This window comes from Propithecus coquereli, unplaced genomic scaffold (assembly GCF_000956105.1).
Source record: "Propithecus coquereli isolate 6110/MARCELLA unplaced genomic scaffold, Pcoq_1.0 Scaffold336, whole genome shotgun sequence".
In the NCBI taxonomy this organism is placed as follows: Eukaryota; Metazoa; Chordata; class Mammalia; order Primates; family Indriidae; genus Propithecus; species Propithecus coquereli.
The window spans coordinates 1,011,641-1,032,922 of NW_012149019.1; the positions used below are offsets into that span (position 1 = coordinate 1,011,641).

The window sequence follows — 21,282 nt, forward strand, 5'->3', positions numbered from 1 at the left end:
GGCCAGGTGTTCTAGGGCAAAATTGTGAGTTCGAGTGAAGGATGTGGTTTTCTACCTAGGCCTACATACTCTGTCTCCATCCTTCGTGACGCTTTTCTGACCATGTAGCTGGAAATCCTGCCACTGCCTGTCTGTTCCAAGCTGAGATCCTGCCAGCTGGATCTCACTTTTCATTCTATTTCTGTTGGGCACTGGGGTGCGGCCAGGACACAGACTGCCTTTCAAATCTGCGGAAGAGGATGATGTCAGGCATCTGCCGATGGCCTGTGAGTTCTTTCCGAAGCCCTAGGCCTGTGGAAAATCATACGGATTGAGAATTAAGATGCCATGTAGCTCTGCACATTTCCAGTTATGGCCGAAGTGACGTAGCTTTAAACACGAGGAGACCATTCCTTTCCTAGGAATATGGAAGGCAGCCTGAAAACCCACCTTTTACAAAGTCCGTGAAATCCTGGGTATCATGTAAAACACATTCTTTTTAAAAGCACAGCTGAGATGGCAAGAAAGTGAGAAAAATTAATTTCCAGAGGTAAAAGTTCGAATTGAGAGAGCAAAGTCCGTCTTGAAGTGGTAGCTGCCTAGGAGCATCTGTTGGTCCCTGGGCCTGGGCCTCAGTGTTGACGGCCAGGCTGGGGCACGTGTCCTGTCCAGGGCCCATGTAGAGAGAATCAGATCAGGATCTATGTCCTAAAGCCAGGGGACCCCAAGAGCCTGTCCTGCAAAGGGACAGGATAGGCAGACACCCCTCAGTGGGCCTCAGCACTGGGAGCGGTGAAGGAAACGTTTGTTTCCCTGGGTAGTTGCCGTCCAGAGGACGCATTCCCTCTTATGTGTGTGGAGCCCAAATTCGTGCTCCCCTGTGTGGTCTGAAAAATCCAAGTGGGATATTTTTCTAAGGTGGCAGACAGATATCTGACCTAAGCAAACTCTGCGGGAATGCACCTTTTATCAAGGCTGTGAAAAATTCCCACAAATGATATTTCAAGGAATGTGACCACAAAATAAAAATTACACACAAGAAGAAAAAGGGCATCTTAAGCACGAGTTAGCCAAAACAAAAGCAGTTGAATCAGATGCAGATATTGGATATAAAATGAGTACATTTAATGTGCATAAAAATGTTAGAATAAAATTCATGGGTAAAGATCAGAAACATATCTCGAATACTAGTCGGCTTTAAAAATAAATCAGATAGAACTTGTCTAAATGAATGATGCATTTAACAAATAATATAAATCCCATGGAATTAATATTCAGTGGGAGGTTTGACAGTGGAAGAGCAGATACAGACTAAGAGCTAATTTAGTGCACTAGCAGGTAGGTGGATCTGAATGAGTTACCTAGTGTGAAACACAGACGTGCAGGTGGGACATAGGAAAGAGACCTGTTGGTACATGGAGAACGGAGTGGGATTTGGAAAATATGGTAGTAATCTAGAGAGTGTCCGAAACTTTCTAGTTGAAGAACTAGAACTAGTTGAAGAACTGTTTTCTGATTCAGGAAACCCAATAAACCTAAAGAAAGATAAATAAAAATATATCCACAGCTAGCTATATCATAGTGAGACTGTGAAACACCGAAGGCAAAAGAAAGATGTTGAGAACAACCAGAGAGAGAAGACATTGTCTACGAAAAGCAGGCTGACAGCAGCTGTGGTCTTGTCCACAGTAGGAGACACAACACAACAGAAGAACAGCTTTAAAGAAAAAAGAGTCTTTTGTTAATCTGATGTAGGTATCCAGCAAAATGGTCCATCAGGAATGAGCCTGAAGAAAGATGTTTTTAAGCAATAACAGAGAGCTACCACCAAAAAATCATTACTAAAAGAACTTCAAAATGGAGATGAAAGGGTGAAATATAGGAAGAAGGAAAATGATCCCAGAAACAAAGTCACAGAGTCAAGGATTGAATGAAACCTATTGTTTACTAAATTGTAGACAGTAGTTCTCTGCTGGGGGCAGCATTGCCTGCTTCTCCCCAGGGGACACTTGCAAGGTAGAGGCATTTTTCCTTGTCATAACTGGGAGGTGGGTAGGGCAGATGTTACTGACATCTAGTGGGTCGAGGCCAGATGTGCTGCAGAACAGCCTCTGACCGCCCAGGCAGCTGTGCCCGGGTGGAGATCCGACTCTAGACCGGGCAACCTGAGTGTCCAGGGTGGACACCGGGAACAGGGGTGGAGTAGATGTGCCTTGCCTTGCAGGGGTGGGTTTGTCCTGCCCTGAATTTTGAGTTGGGAAATTTATACTTAGACAGGAAAGGTTATTGAATACAACTTTTAAATGTTCTTAGAAAATAGGTGCTGGAGGCCAGCTCAGCTTGAGGCCAAATCAGGAAATAGGTGAGCATTTTCAGAAGCACCTCCTGCTGGCCAGGGCTGCCCATCTCAGGCACCACCGAGCTCCATTCGGGCCTTCCTGCTCTTGCTGTGGTGAAGGTCAGAGTGCCTGGGAGTGATATCCCCTCCTTCTTGGCTCCCTTTGGCACTAGGCGACTCAGAAATAAATAGTTCTTTCCATCATGCCAAACGGATTGGCCCTCTGTAGTGTATCTTTGCTTTCCTTGTATATGGCTTTAAAAACAATTTCTTTTTTATGTTTTACTTTCGAATTCTATGTGCTTGAAAAAAAGTCTCTCAATATTTTTGTTTTAAGAGGCTTGAAACAAGTAAGATACAATAAAATTAGTTTCAAGCTACTCTTATCTTATTAATTCCTTTTGATGTGTCAGGAGTGATAACTCCTCACCTGGTAACACTCTTGCACTGTTGACAGCCGTGCCTGAGGGCACAGGACCCCCGGCCAGTGGAGAGGCTGGGGTGTGCAGGGAGTCAGCAGGTGGTCAGGAAGATGCTCACAGCCCCTCTCACGGGGGACAGAACTGCCCTGAACACGTTGGCCCCCACTTGCTGGGGATTTAGCCATGTCACACAAGCAGCAATGTCAGGGGTGGGTAGGTTGGAAAAGAAGAAGGATTCTGACAAGCCTGCTGCCTGAGCCTGGGCTGGAGGAGCAGGAGAGGCAGGCGGCCTGAGGGATAAACTGTGCTCTGATGCCTGCTTCCCAGCTCAGGGTGACCTCCCGCTGGGAGCAGAGTTCACATCTGGGCTCGCAGTGCGGTGCCCTCCAGGAAGCCAAGAAAATAAGCTCATCTTGCTTCTCGGTAACAGAGAGGGATGACAGATAGAATTTAATGGTCAGATCTCAGGGGCCGCTGCACCCGTATATCTGAGTGCAAAGAGTCCCTTTCTGTGTGCACGGGCACTGCAGTCTCTTCTCCACCAGAGCTCAAAACCCCACGGAATGGGACTTCCTTAACTGGAGAAACCGCTGTTGGTGTCCTGTTCTGATTTCAGAATGCTTTGGAGGAGGTGCAGGACCAGCGGTGTGAGCCCAGGGTGCCTGTCAGTTCCTGGCTTGGGCTGTGGCCCAGCACTTTCTGGGTAATTGGCAGCTGATGTGCACTGAAGGAGCTTTAACAAGACAGCCAGACTCTGACTTCAGATGGTGTCCAGACGGGCGTCCACGTGAGCCACTTTATAGATGGAGGTGCGAGCCCTATTGCTGGAGCCTGGCCAGATTTGGGCAAAGGCAGACCGACACACCCTTTTGGTCCTCTGCATCGCTCCCTGCTTAAAGTGAGCGTTGTCCCACTGCCATCTTGAAGGAAGGCTGCCAGAACGGAGCAGCATCATTCTGTTTTCCTCTGGTGTGTGTGTCCGACACACATGTGTTGGTTTCAATGCATTAACGTTTTCCCCAGTTTGCCGCAGTCCCCGCCGCTCCCTATTACTGCACCTACTTCCTTGCCTCATTTTCTTGCTTGACTGGTCCCCGAAAGAATTTGAATTTGTTGTCCCCAAGAGAGCCCATCCCCACATCACACTTGTCTTTTAAAAACCTACTCTTGGGAAGACATTTGATTTTTGTCGTTTATGTAAGTGAAAGATAAGCTCTCTGTTTCCTTCTCCCAAGGAATTACTTAGCTTTAATCCTTTAATTCTAAAACAAAAGGGTTTTGACCTTCCTAGTTTTTTTTCAGAAGAAGAGGGGTTCAGCTTTTAACAAAATTTGTCAGAGGGCCTCCTTTTCCCCCAACTAGGTGGTCAGACCCAGTTGACTTTAAGGGCTTAATTTAGGACTCTATGAGTGAGTAAATTATCTTATTAAAGTAATTCCACAAAAATCTCAGCATCACCCATGCTCCCCAGGTGGGAGGGAAGGGGCCCTTTCCTGCCCTGGGCCCAGCGCTCAGGTGGCGCCCGGGTGTGGCGGCCTCAGCGCTGTGGCCCTGGGCTCCTGGTCTCTCGGGTGCACTAACCGCTGCTGCTTGCCAACTAGCAAATACACTTTGTGAACACTGCCAGTATTTTTGCCCCTCATAATTGACCTAGCAAGTTCCTGTGTGATCTGTGTTAATCTGAGGGAATTATTCAGAAGAGGATGTGAAAGATGCTAGTAAATGGCGGTCTCGCCTCCAGCTCAGCCACGAAGAAGGGAGAGTTGTCAGTCGACGCCTGAGAATAAACGGTGCCCTGGCTTGTCGGACTGTTAATCTGCTGTGCTGTGCCTGCCGTTGTTTTCTTCCTGAGACTCAGAAGCTGACAGTTTCTGGGGACAGCTCTTAATTAAGTCCCTTTGTGTGCAAATCCATTCTCTGACAGAGAGTGGAAAGACAAAGAGACAAAGCAATTCTTTTCTGAATGGCGCAGGCAGCAGGGGCTCCCTGTCTGTTTCCTTTCTGTGGCTACTTGTGTTGGAGTGGGAAAGGGGGCTGGGGGGCTTCAATTCACTTTGAATTTACTCTCCTGTGGAGGGAGAGAGGGTGGAGGGCAGGTGTGGGGTGTGGAGCCTTTCTGTGCTGGTCCTGGTGGACAGCAGGCAGCCGGGCACCTGCCAGGGCCTTGGGGACTCAGGCTGTCCAGCTGGTGTCCTCCGATGACCACGGGGGACCCTTCTGCTTGTTGAGTTTAGACGGAGAGCTTGGCCAGGCCTCGGGCTAGCTTGATGAGACAGTTTCGGGGAAGAAGCCTGACACAGGACTGGGAAGAGATTTAGTTCCAGGAGGTGCTTGAGAAGAAGGCATGACTTGCATATCATCTTCCAGGTTTCTTGCAGGCAGGAGAGCTGACGGGGTAGGCAGGGCCACTTGCGGCCCAGGATGCCTGCGGATTGCGCCTGTTTGTTGACGCAGACTTTATATCTGTGGCCCAGTAGTATGACCAGACCTGGGTTCAGGCAGCTGCCCTGACTCGACAATTCACCAGACCTGTGGGTGTGTTTTTACTCTAAAAACCGGAGCTGAAAATACATCACTTCTGCATTTTCCTCCAGCTCTGAAATAACTCAGTTCCAGGTTATCAGAAGCTAATAAGACTTCGCTGTGTCAACAGAAGGGAACTTTGTGACTTCCCTCTATGTGCATCACGCTGAGGGGTGTGAGCTGGACACAGGTTTTGATAAATTGAGCAGCTAGAAAGGACACTTTCGCCATCTGGTGATAAAACTGTGACAGTGACTTCGGGAGGCTGCACGTCCTGCTGGGCGGGGCAGAGACTGCTTTTCAGTTCGCGCCTGGGGCAGCTTGTTTTGAGGGCATCAGAATCATCATGTCACAGGGTCAAAATGAATGCAACAGAATTCAGATGTGGAAACATAGCAGGATTCTCTTTGGTTTTAGAATATTTCTTTCAGTTCCTGCCTCTCCACATCTGCTGATGGCTGAAAATGTTATTATCAAGTCAAGGTTTCTGCGTCTCTTTTGGGGCATCCCAGTTGTTTGGAGTATCAGGAATCTGATGACTTTTGGGTAATTACTCTGCTTTTCAGGAGTTCTCCCTCTGAAGACACCCCCCATCTTCATTTATTTATCCAGAGACAGCTCCTGTTTGGTCCTATGGGAAGGACCCACATAGCATCATTGTGTTGGGAAGGAACCTTATCCTTGTCCCACCTCCTACTTCTGGCCTTGTCCCCGTCATAGAACCAATCCACTGTGCTGAGGTGTGGCAGGTCCCCCGTGGTCTTGGGGGCATTGTGTTGGCTCTGTGGCTGTGACTGTGGACCTCTTTATCGCTGCTGGTGTTGGGGTGTCTATACTCTGCAGCTACGCTGTCCTAACCCCTCACCACCACTGGTCCCCAGTGCTCCCTGCTGTGTTCTGGACCCCAGGAGGGAACAGGCATTGCCAGGACAGCCTGCCTGACTTTGCCTGCCCCTGTCAGAATGCTTGGATTACTCCCGTGCCTGGAGGGGTCCCAGAACCAAGTGGAAGGCCACTGTCTCTGACAGGCCACCAGGGTCTCCAGAATCCATCCAGGGGAGTAGGGTACCACCTTGAAGTTCTCAGAGCCTGCCCAACCCAGGGACATGTTTCTGACCATCCCCTCCACCAGCATCAGGGTGACTCAAGAGGTCCGTGGCATTTGACGTCTTGGCCTTGCCCTGAGTCCTTCTTCCTTCCTCCCACCCTCTGGTCCTTCTCTCCAGACCAAAAGCTATTTCGGCTTCCCCTGTGGTAAGTTCTCTCAGTCACGTCTTCATTCTTCTGCTCTACATTTAAACCTCCAGACTTTGACTCTTGATCTGTAAAAACCCAGCTCAGGAAGTACTGAAAACGGCCATGTTCTCTCTGGAAGGCCTGGCCCTGTGGTCTTTAAAAGCTCAGAGGTAAGCAGTTCCACCGTTAGGTGTCCTACAAGTGTCTGCTCCCTCTAGAAGACGGAGACTTGGCCTCTTTGCATAGACGCAGGAGTGAAAGGGCTGAAGGGAACACTGATGGGCAAGAGTGTGGATCAGGCATTGTTTCAAAATGCCCTCCTTCTCTAACTGTGGTAACTGCAGCATCCCCAGACTTCACATGTGGGAGGATGTGAAGCATCTCAGACTTTGGTATCTGAGGGGGTCCTGGAACCAGTCCCCTGAAGACACCAGGAGACAGTGGTATTTCACACTTGTGGGCCACTCACTGCTCTAAGTACTTTGCGATCATTAGTTTATTTTACCGTCCCCATTCTCCAGATAAAAACACTGAGGCACAAGTTTCAGATAATCTTGCTCAAGCTCCCACCAGTTTTCTGGGGCAGACGAGGCGATGTGGTCTGCAGCTTCTCTTCCTGAGTATGGCGGTACCTCAGTGACTTGTGGGTGTGCTCCCGCCTATCTCCTTGGCCGCCCTTCCTGACCCTTGCTCTTGGCCAGGGGAGACTGGAATCTCCCGTCCTGGCAGCCAGAGGTCTCCACATTAACACCGTGTCCAGCTTTGCACCTACTCATGGGTGTGGCTGGAGTAGGCCAGACGCCCAGACCACTACTGTATGGTGTGTGCCCTGTGGGAGCCTCCCAGGTTTCAGTGGGGAGGGGCACGTGGAATTCTTCCTGCACGTCCTGTCATGGTACAGTGATGCCAGGGCGGTCAGGAGCTCACCCAAGGACACATGACAATTTGAGGAACTTGGACCAGGGCCCAGGTCACCGCTTTCCACTGCCCGCCTGGGTCTCTAAATTTCGGGGCACCCTCAAGTCCAGTCCTCTGCAGCGAAGATGCCTGGCAGACACTCCGAGAGGCCCCCACAGAATGTCAAACGGTAGTGACAGGCCCATGCTCTTTCTTTGCACCCTAATGGAAAAGCCCAGTAAAGTATCACTAATTCCTCCATCAGCTGGTTACTAGTTGGGGGTGATTAGTGGGATTTGTCGTATTTCCTGGGACATTTTAGGTACTTAGTAAATGTCCTTGGATGTGGAATGAATTAGTGTCTCAGAATGAGTGTTTTTTTAAATTTATGTTTAAAATGTATCGAATGTGACTAAATAATATGCAGACTCTGTCCAGGCACCACTTAGTTTCCCTCGATGCCACTATTTTGTCACATTTGTTTCTGATCCTCTTTTTAATGAAATAAAAGAGCACAGATACGACTGAACCTTGCTACCCATCCCCTGCATCCCACCCCTTTCCTTCTTCCTCAGGAGTAGCTGGAGCAGTGACGTTGGTGCGTCACACTCCTGCACTTGTTCCTTGTTTTCCTCACGAGCCTGTGCTTGTAAGCAACACCTATTGTTATGTGTGTTTTTGAAGATTGGCATTTACACAAATAACATAATGGCATATATATTCTTTGCAATTTGTTTTCTGTTTATGTTTTTGAGAGTCATCTGTGTTGTGACACACATACTTGTTCGTGATAACTGCTCTTTAGTTTAGTATCTGATCTGACTAGTAACCACAATGTGTTTCTCTGCTTTCTTACTAATGGGCAATTGTATCTAACTTTTCTCTATTACAGGTTGTTAGGGTTTTAGATTGTCACTCCCTGTTATTTCATTTCCAAGTTTATAACCAGCTGAGAAGTGACACAGAGACAGATCAGCATCCTGGGCTCGAATGGGCAGCCAGATAAATAACATGTCGCTGGTGGACCAGAGGCATGTCTATACCTGAGCAGTCTGTGCAACTGCAGAGCCCACCTGTAGGGGCAAGATCTGCAAGCTTACAGAAAGGAGGGCACACGTGCCCGTATCCTGTGGCCTAGCTGATACCCAGAGAGAGGGAATTAGAAGGGCTGAGTGGACCCGACTATAGAGTTTCTTTGCCTCCTGCCAGAGAGAAGTACCTGAAGGCTTGAAGAGGAACAAGTGTTTCTCTCACTCCTGACCCCTCTCATTGTTACCTCCGGTGTATCTAGATAGAAAGTCATTGTGTCCATTTGCATACCAGCAAATGTGAGAACTTTAGTTCCTCTTCTCTTTGCCAGAACTTGATGTCATCAGACATTCTCTCCATGCAACTTCAGTACACATGAAATGCTCTTTCATTTGGCTTGCATTTTCCTGATTTTTAATGAGATGGAATATTCTTTCATATATTAATTGACCATTCCAATTTTCTCTTTCGTAGATGTCACTTAATAGACTTTATTTCTTTTTAAATTCTTGAAAACCATATTTGATTTATAGGATTCCTTGCATATTATGGGTAGGCATACTTGGCAGTTCCATCTTAATAACTACAGCAACAGCTGGCCTTTGTTATGCTTTGTATATCTTAATTCATTTCATCCTCCACAACAATCCTATTGTGCTAAATAGTATTGTTATTCCCAATTGACAGTTGAGGACATTGAGGCATAGCAATACTAGATTACTTGCCTAAGCTTACACACCACTAAATGCATTGGATTTGAACCCATGCCAGTTAACTGTACCGCCTTTGGCCCTTGTAATACAGTATGTGAGCTCAGCAGTAGCTAAGTATGGGAACTAGAACTAGAAACTGGAGAAATAAACGTGGCATGTGATTTGAAGGGGTTACTGTTGGTTGTTGTAGACCCAAGTTGGTCTTGTCTTACGGTGCAAGGATCATGATCTCAGGAAGTCTGTCACCTCGCTCCACGTGCCCCCAAGCAGACAGGTGGAGATGTATTCCTAATGCCTCCCTCTCTACTTGTCCAGTCTGATCCGCTGTGGTGCCTCTTCATTGCAGTGCAGTTCAGCCATACGCAGCATCCTTTGGACACGTCTCCATCCTTCATCCTCTTGTCTCCATGGCTCTCCCCTCTTCTCCACCTGCCCCAACCCCCCCACCTGCCTTAACCATATTCCAGGTCATCCTCTGCCCAGTCAACCAGAAGTGACGACTTTATCTTTAAAACTCTCAGTATGCACAAAGCTCAATTAACACCTGACATTTTTTGCCATTTTGTTAGCCTCTCCTCCATGTATTTTCATCTCATCTCCTTAATGAGACTGAGTAGTTAAGGTAGATGATGTGTGTATTTCTTTATATCTCACTCTGAGAACACAGAGTTTGTAGTGTAGTGAGCTGGGCCTTTGGTAGGTGGAAGGCTGGATGGGTTGATGGTGCAATTTGCAGAGCCCCGTTCCCAGTATTGTTCCTCTGGGTCTCACGTGTATGTAATCTCCAATCTGCAAGATGGGTGTGTCCATGTCTTGTAGCGTTTGTATTTGGATTTGATAAATTGTCAGTTGTGTAAGTGAGAGGTATGAATCTTCAATTATTCAGTATACATTTTTAGCTGTTTTAAGAAGACGTAACTGAGAAAGTAGAGCAGAGACTCAAAACACATGTAATAGGTGGAGTGTGATGTGGCAGCTATACATGGCCCTCAGTTCAGAACCAGAAACAGAGTCTTAAAGTTCTGTTTCCTGATCTCAGGATTTGCATTTACTTATTCGGTTTCCACACACCCCTTTACATACTCTTGGACCCCTTCTTTAGGTCACTGCTGTAGTATTTATATCATTCTAGTGTCTGTATCTTTTGTTCCATGTGTGCATTAAATGTGTAATTCAAATCGTGGCCCTTCTCAATAGAAAGGTTTGTTTTTACTCCCCTTTCCTTGGGTCTGTGTATCTACTCTGTGAGCAGCTTTTTGTGAAGTGTTGAGCAATTTTTCCTGAAGCAAAACTGTAGATTTTTATATTTTTCCTAATGTACTGTGCAAGTTCATTTTAGATTTCGTGTCTTTCCAACCATTTCTTTCTTCACTCAGTCACTATTTATTGAGCTCATGCAGCATTTCGCACTGGCCCGGTTACTGTAACAATTATAGACACAGCAGAGAGACTGCCCTGGCCTGTGAGTTGCACCAAGCCTAGGTGGCCACGCTTTCTGCATGGCGGAGTTCGGGGCCTCAGTGATAGGGCCTCTGTGCCTGAGAGGCCAGACAGGCTTCAGGGGGTGCAGAGACTTAAAAAAAGTTTCAAGGAAGGGAAGGATTGGGAGAGGTGGGTAGGAAGGAAGAAGCAGACCAGGTATCAGTGTTTGTTTTCATGTTAGTCTTATTTTGTATCATTTCAGAATCCAACAATTTGGGGGTTAGAAAAATTAATGGAACATCTCTACTGATGGAAGAAATAGCAAAATAGAGAGAATGACTTATTTAATGCTGAATACTTTTAGTTGAGAAAGTTCTACACTAAAGGCTATTAGCTCATACTTCTCTTTCTTCTCTACATTTAAGTTAAGCCCATCTATGGCAACATTAAAATTACTTGGGAAACTGTGCTGGGATTTCCTGCCTCCTGTTTATATATTTTTGAGTGCGCATCTGCATTCAGCCTGGAATTGCTCCCTCGCCACTGAGAGCCAGTGCGCCCTGCAGCAGTGGCACTTCGTGGCACCTACTTCAGCAGCTCCAGGGGGAAGCTCCAGGTTGGAAGAATCATGGTGGCTGCTACTGAGGTGACAGGATTGTGCACACAGGCATCCCTTACTTGTCACAGGCAGATGTGTTTAAGCTGGATTTGGGAGAAGCACGTTGGCATTCCAGCGCGTTCTGGTGGAGGGTGAGGGACTGCCGCTGCTGCAGATGGGATGGAGGAGGAGGCCGTGTCTGGAAAAGACTTCCTGCTTTCCACAGGGGGTGGAGATTTCAGACATAGATGAGAGCGGGATTAAAATTCAACCTGCTTTCTGCAGTATTTTGAAGCCTGGTCCATCTCGTGGTTATAACAATTACAGTCACAGTTATGAAAGTAAGCAAGGCAAAGCTTCTTACAGATAGATGCCTAATTGTACCTGAGTTCATTAAAATGTGTATGATAAAATATAAAGCTCCTTAAACGCTACTCATATAAGAAGAATGTTAAGCCCAATTTCTCTAACATTCACCATCATATAGATCTTTAATTTATGTATAAGTCACTTGATTTAAGAAGTATCCAGTTGTATAGGCTTCATTTTTCATTTAAGAATTGTTTCATGTGTAAACTGTATTATCCACTCCCACTTAATTATTTAGAAATAGATTCAATATTTATTTTATATTCCTTCCATATAATATAGACATGTATATAATTACCAAGCATTATAAAGGTCTAACTAATTATGAATAACTTCACCATCTAGTTAATATCTTTACCTAGCCTCTGCCACACATGTTGTAGTCACAGTTGTTTCATTGAGAAAATATGCCCCAAACATGTCTGTTTTCATTGCTGTACTTCAGGTTCAAGGGTGTATTTCTTAGATCCATTTTTAAAAACTGTTGTTGGTGAGACAGATTCACTGTGGTAACTGTGAAAGTAATGTGGATAAATGAGAAAGGACAGTGCCATCAGCTTAGAGACCCTGCTTGTAGAGGCCACGTCCATTAGGCACCCCTTGTTAATCTTCCTTACCACCCCTTGCTGTCATCTGTACTCCAACCTTCCTGAAAAATGGCAGAAGTGGTATTCATCTCCCTGGCCCCATGACTGGAATGAATGAATGAACAGAGAATGTCTTCATTCTCTCTCTCAATTCAAGGAAACCACGTTCTTTTGATCCAGAAAACTTTTTGACTAGTCCTGGCACATGGTATGCGCCTTGAGAATGAATTCTCTTTCTCAGGTGCCCAGATGTTTCTCTAGGCTATACATTTCAATCCACCTATGCAAAACTTGGATTTGTAACTGGAAGAGTGTGAAGATGGTATGTCTTCATAAGACATTCTATGCAAAATGTAGGTTGTGATTTGCTAACAAGAAGTACTATTGCTTTAAACGTAGGTTACTCTGACTTAAGTTTCTTTGGGGAATGAATAACTTTGGAAGAGGAGAAAAGTCCATCTCATCCAATGAGAAAACTGTGCATGGAAGTTCCTGCCACTGGTTGCAGATAAAGTGATACACTGGATGCCTCACCTTTAGTTTCCATGGTAGAACAAAGAGCACAGGATGGCAGGAGGCTGTTTGGTGCCTGGGTTGGCAGGTGAAGACTCTTCAGCCTGATGGGTGCCTAGACCTAGTGCTTAGAGTCAGAGCAGCAACTTGGAATCTGATCAGTCCAGGGACAGGCAGACCTTTGACCTGAATTCTAGACATTGGGGTTCCAGCCACGGGTTGGTAAATGAGCCTGAAAGAGGGAAACTATGACCTAGAATGCCAGATTGGCCCTGATGACTGGGGATGCAAGCCCTGTGTCAAAGCTAGAACCCATGGTTGGAATCACAGGCTGCAACTTCCATCTTCCCCTTGGCAGCCTCGCCCCATCCCAGGCAGTGGAAGGCAGTAGCACCTTGTCCCAGAGGAGTCTGAGCAGGAAGCTGTTCTCATTAGCACACCGTGGCCATCCCGAGGCACTGAGCAGAGCCCTGTGTTAGAATGGTGGCTGCTCAGGCAGTGCAGGGCCAGGAGCTGTGAGAGGAGCTGGCCTACATCCAGCTGGGTGTCTGTCAGACTTGCCTAGAGGACCCGAGGCTTGGAGTTCAGTGGTGACTCTTCCGTCCTGACGTGGTGAGGCTCAGCCTCCAGGCTGCGTCTTCCTGGGCTGGCTGTTGGATTCACATGGGCACTGGGTTTTGTGATTGTTTTGTTTTTTATTTTAGCAACATTCACTGTGCTATATGAGAGCTATGAGAGGCATAGACACAAGCTCAGGTGATGTCTTAACGGACGGCAAGTGCCCGGCTCCATCCATGTTGGTATCAGGGATGGCTTCCCATCCCTGCTGCTTCGGAGCTGGACACATGGGAGTTGTGAAATGTGAGCCTTTCCAGGGAAACGGGACAGCACGAATGAGGCCTGGACAAGCAGAGAGCACAGTGGAATGGGCTCTGGGTTAGTTTGACAGACAGGAGTCCGGCATTATTTTTGCCTGTTAGGTCATGGCAGGCCTGGTTAGTTGGGTGAAGCATGGTCAGTGATCAGGGCGCAACATCGGGGAGCAGCCAGGGGCCTAGCAGCTAGTTCGAGCAGGGCTTCTGAGAGACACTGCAAGGCAAGCACCCTTTACTGGGAGGTGGGTCTGTGGGTTGGGATTGGGGCAGCACCCACCCACCCTGCAGGAGTGGATGTAAACATGGCGCAGGCGGAGTTCTGTCACGTGTCCCAGGTCCTGGGCAGGAGTCTGGGATGAGAAGCACTGGCTTCTGAGAACCAAGGGCTGTGGCCAGCCGAGGGCTTTTGCCCAGGTAGGACTAGCAGGACACGTGGCTGGCATCTCAGGGAACTGGCACAGCCTTGCCACATGTTGTCACCAGCCTCGCTTCGTCTGGGGATGGGGGCAGGCCTGAACCTGGGACGAAAGTGAACAGGAGCCCAGCACGGGCACTGGTGAAGGCAGATGTAGGCGGCAGGATGTGAGACTCGGGAGGGACAAGCTGGTGGCAGTGCTGACTCTGTGCGTTAACTCTGATTTTTGAGAAGTGAAGAAATCTCCAAATACAGTAAATACAGTTGTGTGTCATCTAAGGAAGGGGGTGCCTTCTCGGTGATGTATCCTTAGGTGATTTCCTCGTGGTGGGAACACCATGAAGTGCTCTTACACAAAGCTAGGTGGTGTAGCCTACTGCATACCTAGGCTCAGCGTATGGCCTGTAGCTCCAGGCTACACACCTGCACAGCGTGTGACTGCACTGGGTCCCGTAGGCAGCTGGAGCACAGGGACAAGTGTTTGTGTATCTGAACATACAGAAGATGCAGTAAAAATATGGTATTGTAATCTTACGGGACCATGGTTGTATATGCCAGTGATCCCCAACCTTTTTGGCACCAGTGACTGGCTTCATGGAAGTAGTCCTTCCACGGAAGACGAGGGGATGGCCCTGGGAGGACCCAAGTGCACCACATTCACTGTGCAGTCGAACCTGTGACAATGACAGTGACATTAGCAGTGACTATCTGTGCCAGTGACAGTCTGCACTTGCAGCCACTCCCCAACACCAGCACTGCTGCCCCAGCTCACCCCACGTCACCAGGCACCAGACTCTCTAGATCCCTCCTGTGCGCAGTCTGCCCTAGGGTTGGCACTCCTGTGAGAATCCAAAGCCGCTGATCTGACAGGAGGTGGAGCCCAGGCGGTGATGCGAGCCATGGGGAGCTGCGAACACAGATGAAGACTTGCTGGCCCACCCACCCGCCATGTGGCCCATCCCCCAACAGGCCATGCACCCCACACTGGGACCAGTCTGTGGCCTGGGACCATAGGTGTATGCCGTCCAACATTAAGCCAAACATCTTTATGTGGCGCATGACTGTAGTTGAATCAGGATTTCTAAATATTTCGTGAGAGAAAGACTCAATCGCATTTTTGATAAAGTTGCAAAACCTATAAGAAAGTAGCAAACTGTCTTGCTTTGCATGCATTTGAGCAGTGTTCTGTGGCATGGGTGCAGTGAAATCTCAGCTCCAGTGGCAGTAAAAAGTGTTTTATTTCCAGGCCAGTAATCTCTGCCCTGTTGGCCAGGATGGATGTGCTCCCTCGTGCAGAAAGATGCTGGGTCAGGCTGACGCAGGGCCTGCTGCCGAAGTACCTGGAGCCTTTCTGACTTTACAGTCGCACACTTTGTTCTGTGGTCCTGCTGTTTTCCTGGAGCCCTCCCTGGGGACATGACATAGGGCCCGTTCTTACCTTCTTTCAAATTCCCAAACTGAAATGATACTTTTTGCTCTCTCCCTGGAGTCCAGCCTAGTGGATGCCAGGTTGTGGTTGTACCGCTTCTTGAGAACAGACCCCGCTAGCTGACCCCCTTGCTGACTATACTGCCCTCCGCAGGGGATGGTTCTCACCTCCTCTGGGACAGGGTGCCAGGTGTGTGATCCACAGCACCTGGGCTTGAGGGCTTATGCCCAGATTCCTTCCAGCTGAAAACTTCTGATATGCAGAAACCATGTCTCTTGCAACTCAAGATCTACTCAGAATCTTTTTCTCATTCTACTTGCCATATACATCCTCCCTTGAGACAGAGATCCTACAGACTGAATGGGGGAATTGGCAGGAGGTAGAAGGAAATGGGAACCCCAACAAGACAGCAGAAATGAAGAGGAACACTGCTTATGGTAGGGAAAAACTGTTGCACCAAAAATACTTCTCAAAACCTCCTTTATATTGTTGTAAGACTGATTTTAATGTCTAAGGCTGTATTGCAAACCAGGCCAATATTTTGTTTTGGGCTTTTTTGAAGTTTTTCACTTTCTTTTCCTTTTTGCCAAGTACATGAACACACCCCCCACCCCAAGTCCTGACTCCCAGACAGGTGGACATTGGTGCCTGAGAAACAGATACAGTTAAACCCAAACTGAGCTTTTGCTTCACGCAATAACCAGTCCATTCAGTGGAGACTCACTTTTCAGTTTGGCATCGTGTAGGCAAAGGAAGCATCCGTGACAGTTCCTTGTTCTTTACCTTTCCAGTGTTGTTTGTACTGTGGGTGTGGGACACACAGGTCAGCTGGGGTCCCCTGCCCCCGGGGAGGCAGGAGCTTAGCTGGACAACACGCACACCCCCCGTTTCCATTGACTTTTAAAGTGGATGTTTCCACCTCTCAGTTTTTGCTTCAGATGGCTGTGTCTGCCCATGCTGTTCCTGCTTTGCGCTGGGTGAATAAATCGCAGTGCCCTGCATGAGCGGCTGCGGAGGATTCAGGGGCAGTGCACGGTCTTTTCAGGAACGGCTGTTACGCTTGTCTGAATGGCTCGAGAAGGAAGAGTTTGGGCCAAAGCCTGGAAAGTCCAGAGAGGCAAACGGAAGCCCAGTATCTAGGAGGACACCCCACCACTACCAGTGGAAGGGAGGAAGCAGAGGAGGCCTTGGAGTGGGGCTGCCATGGGCTTTCGGTCAGGAGCCTCCAGGAAAGTCTGCCCGTGGCCGGCTGCCCAGTGCCTCTGCGTCTCGGTTTCCTCATCAGTACTGAGACGGGGCGATAATTTTAGTTGGTGTATTTTAGCCCTGCGGTAAGAGTTTATTGAGGTACTAGTCACACTCTTGGCACAGGGCCTGGCTTTGAGGACAGTCACCCCTTTCCCTCGCCCTCCTATTCGGGTGTCTTCTGGCTGAGAAACCCTGGGAGTGATGGCCGGGGTTGCTTGGCAGGGCTACGGAGAAGGGAGGGGGTGGGCAAGAATTCAGTACCAAGTGCTCATTTGTTTAATTTTTAAAGAAACAAAAATGCTTCTTCAAAAGAAAGCTTATGAAGAAGCCCAGTATGTGGGCCACTAACAGACAGAGCTGGCGCGGTTGGTGCTGAGGGAGCAGTAGAAGCCCCGCGGCCTGGCCTGCGTTTGCACCTTAGGCAGCCTGCTGTCGCCCGGGGCTCCCGGGCCACGCTTTGGAAACCGCGGGGCTGGTTTTTTTTTTCTCTAACACTCCTAAAACACTTGGGTGTCTTCACAGACAGTTTCGGAGAAGAAAAATGTGAGTTTGGAGGATAAGGCTGGCAGGAGGCCCGACCTGACCGTGGGCTTGTGTTCCAGGTGTCTCCGTGTGAGAGGTGCCGCTGCGAGGCCAATGGTGAGGTGCTGTGCACAGTGTCGGCGTGTCCCCAGACGGAGTGTGTGGACCCCGTGTATGAGCCCGATCAGTGCTGCCCCATCTGCAAAAACGGTACGTGAGATGCCCGTCGGCCACGGGGTGCGCCTCCCACCCCGCCACACAATCCACGCTGTACTTCACGGTAGAGGGGACACGCACAGATACGTGAGCTCAGACATACGTGTTCACACACACGCACATGCACATATGTGTCATCCTGAGGACTCAGGGTGCAGTTGGGAGGTGCTCTGTCGTGAGGCATCTCTCTCTTGCTGGCGTCAGCGCCACGTTTTATGAATGTTAAGAAGTTCTTCGGGGAGGAATTCAGTTTCTACCTTTGAGGAGAGTCGCTTATTTTAATTTAACTTTGTTCTTGCAAATCTGTTTCTCTCTTTCCAAGACAAATCAAACATGCTGGTTGGGCTCATTTACTTTTCATTACTAAGTGAATTAAATTTGGAATGTAATTGAATATTTTTCATAAGTCAATTAGACAGGAAGAGAGGTCCCCGTATTCCCAGCGAGAGCCCTGGGTAGATCAGAAGCCTGCCTGCTTTATGAAAAAGAAATGGCAAGATGTCCTTGATCCTAATTTATCAAGGGAGAATGTTTCCTCATCCTACATAACGAGAATTACTCCGTACCTGAGGTACTGAGGCCATCGTGCTCTGAGAAGGCATTCGACAGGAGTGCATTCCCAGGCACACTGGGCCGGAGAGGGCTGGCTCCAGCTCGGAAGGGTGCAGGCTCGGGCGACAGGACCACAGCCTGCCAGTGTCTGAGTGTCTTCCCCAACAGCAGGGATCAGGCTTTCTTGATGTGCCCTGAGGCATGCTGCTAGGACTCCTGAGCCGGAGCACGCAGGGCTAACTTGTGACGTTGCCAGCCTTGCACTGTGGGTTGCTGGACCAGGGCTTGCTGACCGTGTGATGTGGGCTCTCTCAGTGACAGGCAAGCCTGGGTTACAGGGGTGTTCGTGGTGTCACGATGATTCTGAGAGTCTGCAGACATGCTGGTCAAAACCGTGTGGGCCCTGAGATACCACAGACACCTTCAGCCAGGTATCCACATTCATCCAAATTTTACCATAAGGCATTGCAAAACTCTTGAGATTAAAGAAAAACAAAAAAAAAACAAGAAGAAGAAATGAAGTTGCTGTTGAAGGGTAGTCCTGAAAGAATCACTGTTAGGAATGTAATAATTGTGGAACCGCAATATATCCAGTTCTCTGAATGTAAGTGGACAGTGTCCAAAGAAATATGGCACAGAGTGTACTTTATACGGGGCCGGCTGTTTCTTCGTGCGTACTAATTACGATGAAACCACGAGGCAGGATGCCGATAGACAAGAACGAGGAGGAGGCCTTCAGCATGGACTACACATGCTCTTCCAAAACAATGCCATCCCGCGCGAGCCGTGAGGTGGAGGGAAATGAGGCCAGTCGGCTCTGCTGCTGTTCCTTAGGAACAGTGGGGAGGAAGACAGGGGATGGGCAGGAGCGGCAGGCAGAGAGGCTGGGGAGCCTCTCTGTGGCTGGGTGTGGCCTTACGTGGCCACGAGGAGCCCAAGTGTGCCCCTCTGGTCTGTTAGGAGACCCGAGGGTGGCGTTCTTCGTGCTGCGTTGCCCTGCCTTGGGGGGCCAGACTGGAGACGATCCGTCATGGAGTCAGGTGGTTTAGTGAGTGGCTTAAATATGGGTTGCTCAAATATTTGGCATCTTAAGCGTCTAAGATATTCCATGTTTCTCTTGTCGATTATGATTACAAAGAAAGCTTTGGCATTTGGATAGGCAGGGAATCCTAGTTTGCATGTTTACACTAGTCGAGAAGACGGGATTTCAATCCCTGAGTCTTTTGTGATTGCTTTTTCCTTTAGAAAAATTTCAGACTTACAGAAAAGACGAAATAACCATACAGTAAGGAATTGTAAACCCTTAACTCTCCTTGCCTGTTGTTAACGTTTTGCCATGTTGGCTTTACCTCTTTCTGTCTTGGCTTCGGCGCCCTGCCCCCCGTCTCTGTATGTACATAACCCAGCACCACCAGTATGTTCACTTATTTGCTCTTTCCTATGAGGCGCACAGAATAACTGCTACTCCCACCACCAACATGAACCCTCCTGAGTAGGGTTCAAGATTTTTCACAGCTCTTATTGCCCTTGAGATTTATCCTACTTAGCGTATAGAGTCAGAGAACTACAGTTAGAAGTTATGTAAGTTATTTCTTTGTCATGTGCAAATATGTTAAAATTGATAAAGATTTAAAATAATTTGTATTCAACTTTTGTCATTTAAAGTATAATTTTATTTTTTGAGTAAGCGAAAAAATGTTCAAAAATAAAAGCTGTATCAATACAGTATACTCAAAGATTCAGTGTGTTTTAAAGTTACGTAGATGGTTTTGGGAGATGGTTGTTGCTTGGTGGTGTTCTTCCTTTACCTCTATACTTTGAGAGGCAGTATGGGATGAACTAGGGCAAAGTTTTTGTGGTGGCACATTAGAGACTTTTAGAAGAAAGACGAATATATTTTTTAAAGCTAGATTTATAGTACAGAGGAATTTATATTAAAAGACTTGATCCAATAATATCAAAACATCAACAACTTCTTATTTCCAGGAAATTAACTGAAAATAAATTTAAATGTGTCTAATCAAGTATGTAGTATTAAATTTTGTTTTATTCTCTAGATAGAACATGGCTTTCAACTGTCTATAGTTATAGGGTATTCTGACCTTGCCAGGGCAAACTGAGTTTGAAATTCTTAGTAAAAGAAAGCTGCTTAAAAAATGAAAACAGTTCTGTAAAAATTGAGTGAGATTAATGAATAATTTACAGTAATCTAACCCTGTCTCCACACACAAATGATGTTTTCCTCAAAAGATTATATGTCTGATATATCACAGATTAGAGGACATCAAAAGTGCTTGCTTTATATGAAATTAAAAGATTGGGTAGACTTAGCTGGGATGAAACATGACAATTTTAACTGCTGATCTCTGTAGACCGGCCTTTGCACCTCACGCTGGCATGTCTTGACCTGTAGCATTAAATAGCTCTTTCTCCGACAGAAGGGAAATTACAGTTCAGTTGCTGCCTGCCAAAGTCACTTGCATCAAAGGAGCAAAAGTTGGAAACCAAGAATGCCTTGAATATAAATAAATGATCACAAATCAAATACAGTTTAATATATTCACTTTGTTGATTTGGGTAGATCGATCTCCCATGGTTTTTCTTTTGATAAGTGGATATTTGTGTGGCACTGTTTTTTTTTTTTTTTTTTTGCCCCGCAATGACATAGACAGTGAGTGTTATATTGAGTTTCAAAAATTCAGGTTTTTCTCTAGTGGTGGTTGAACACACTCATTCCGTTCCAGCCCCCTAGTTTTAGTAGACATGCTTGTTGGCATTAAGTAGCTACAAGGCTCCCATTAGCAATCAGAAGACCTCCCTTCTGCAGGTATGCACACTATCTTCCTTTATGGACACAAAGGAAGAGAACTGATAAAAGTAGGACAGCAGTGTTGAAATATGAGGGCCTTGCTGGAATTAGCTGTGCTTCTCAAAGGTGGAATGTGGTACCCTAAGGGGGGAGATGACGGACAGCAGAGGCACAGAGGCACTGGGCGTGAAGATTGTATATCTCACTGAAGTGTCATTGCCACTTGGTGATCATCATTTGTAGCTTCATTTTCACAAGAAAGTAAATATGGCTATTTTTTGGAGAAAAAGGAAAAACTTTTATAAAATTTTTAAGAGAAACACTGATGCTTCAAACTATTAGATGCACTTTTGTGGAAAATACGTGAGAAGCACTGACTTGAGAATTAGACAGAGTTTTGTCTGTTTTGTTCTGTATTTCAGAGAGTAGGATACGATCATATTTAAACTTGATGTTGGGCAAAACTTAATGGGGTGTGTGTGGGGGCAGTGTGATTCACATCAAGATCTCTCTCAAGAGAAAAGCCTGCTCCCATCTGGTACTCCCATATGGCCTCACCATTGAATCTTTCCAAATTTTTTACCAAAGAA

The 21,282-nt window shown here is 47.2% G+C and overlaps 1 protein-coding gene across 1 annotated transcript in view; it reads left to right on the forward strand.

Moving 5' to 3' along the window:
- VWC2 (von Willebrand factor C domain containing 2) overlaps positions 1-21,282 on the forward strand; it is a 138,248-nt gene that overhangs the window by 9,542 nt on the left and 107,424 nt on the right. Inside the window, exon 3 of the mRNA XM_012650632.1 lies at positions 17,196-17,325. Coding sequence (XP_012506086.1) covers positions 17,196-17,325 — 130 coding nt within the window. The remainder of the gene's footprint in view (positions 1-17,195; positions 17,326-21,282) is intronic.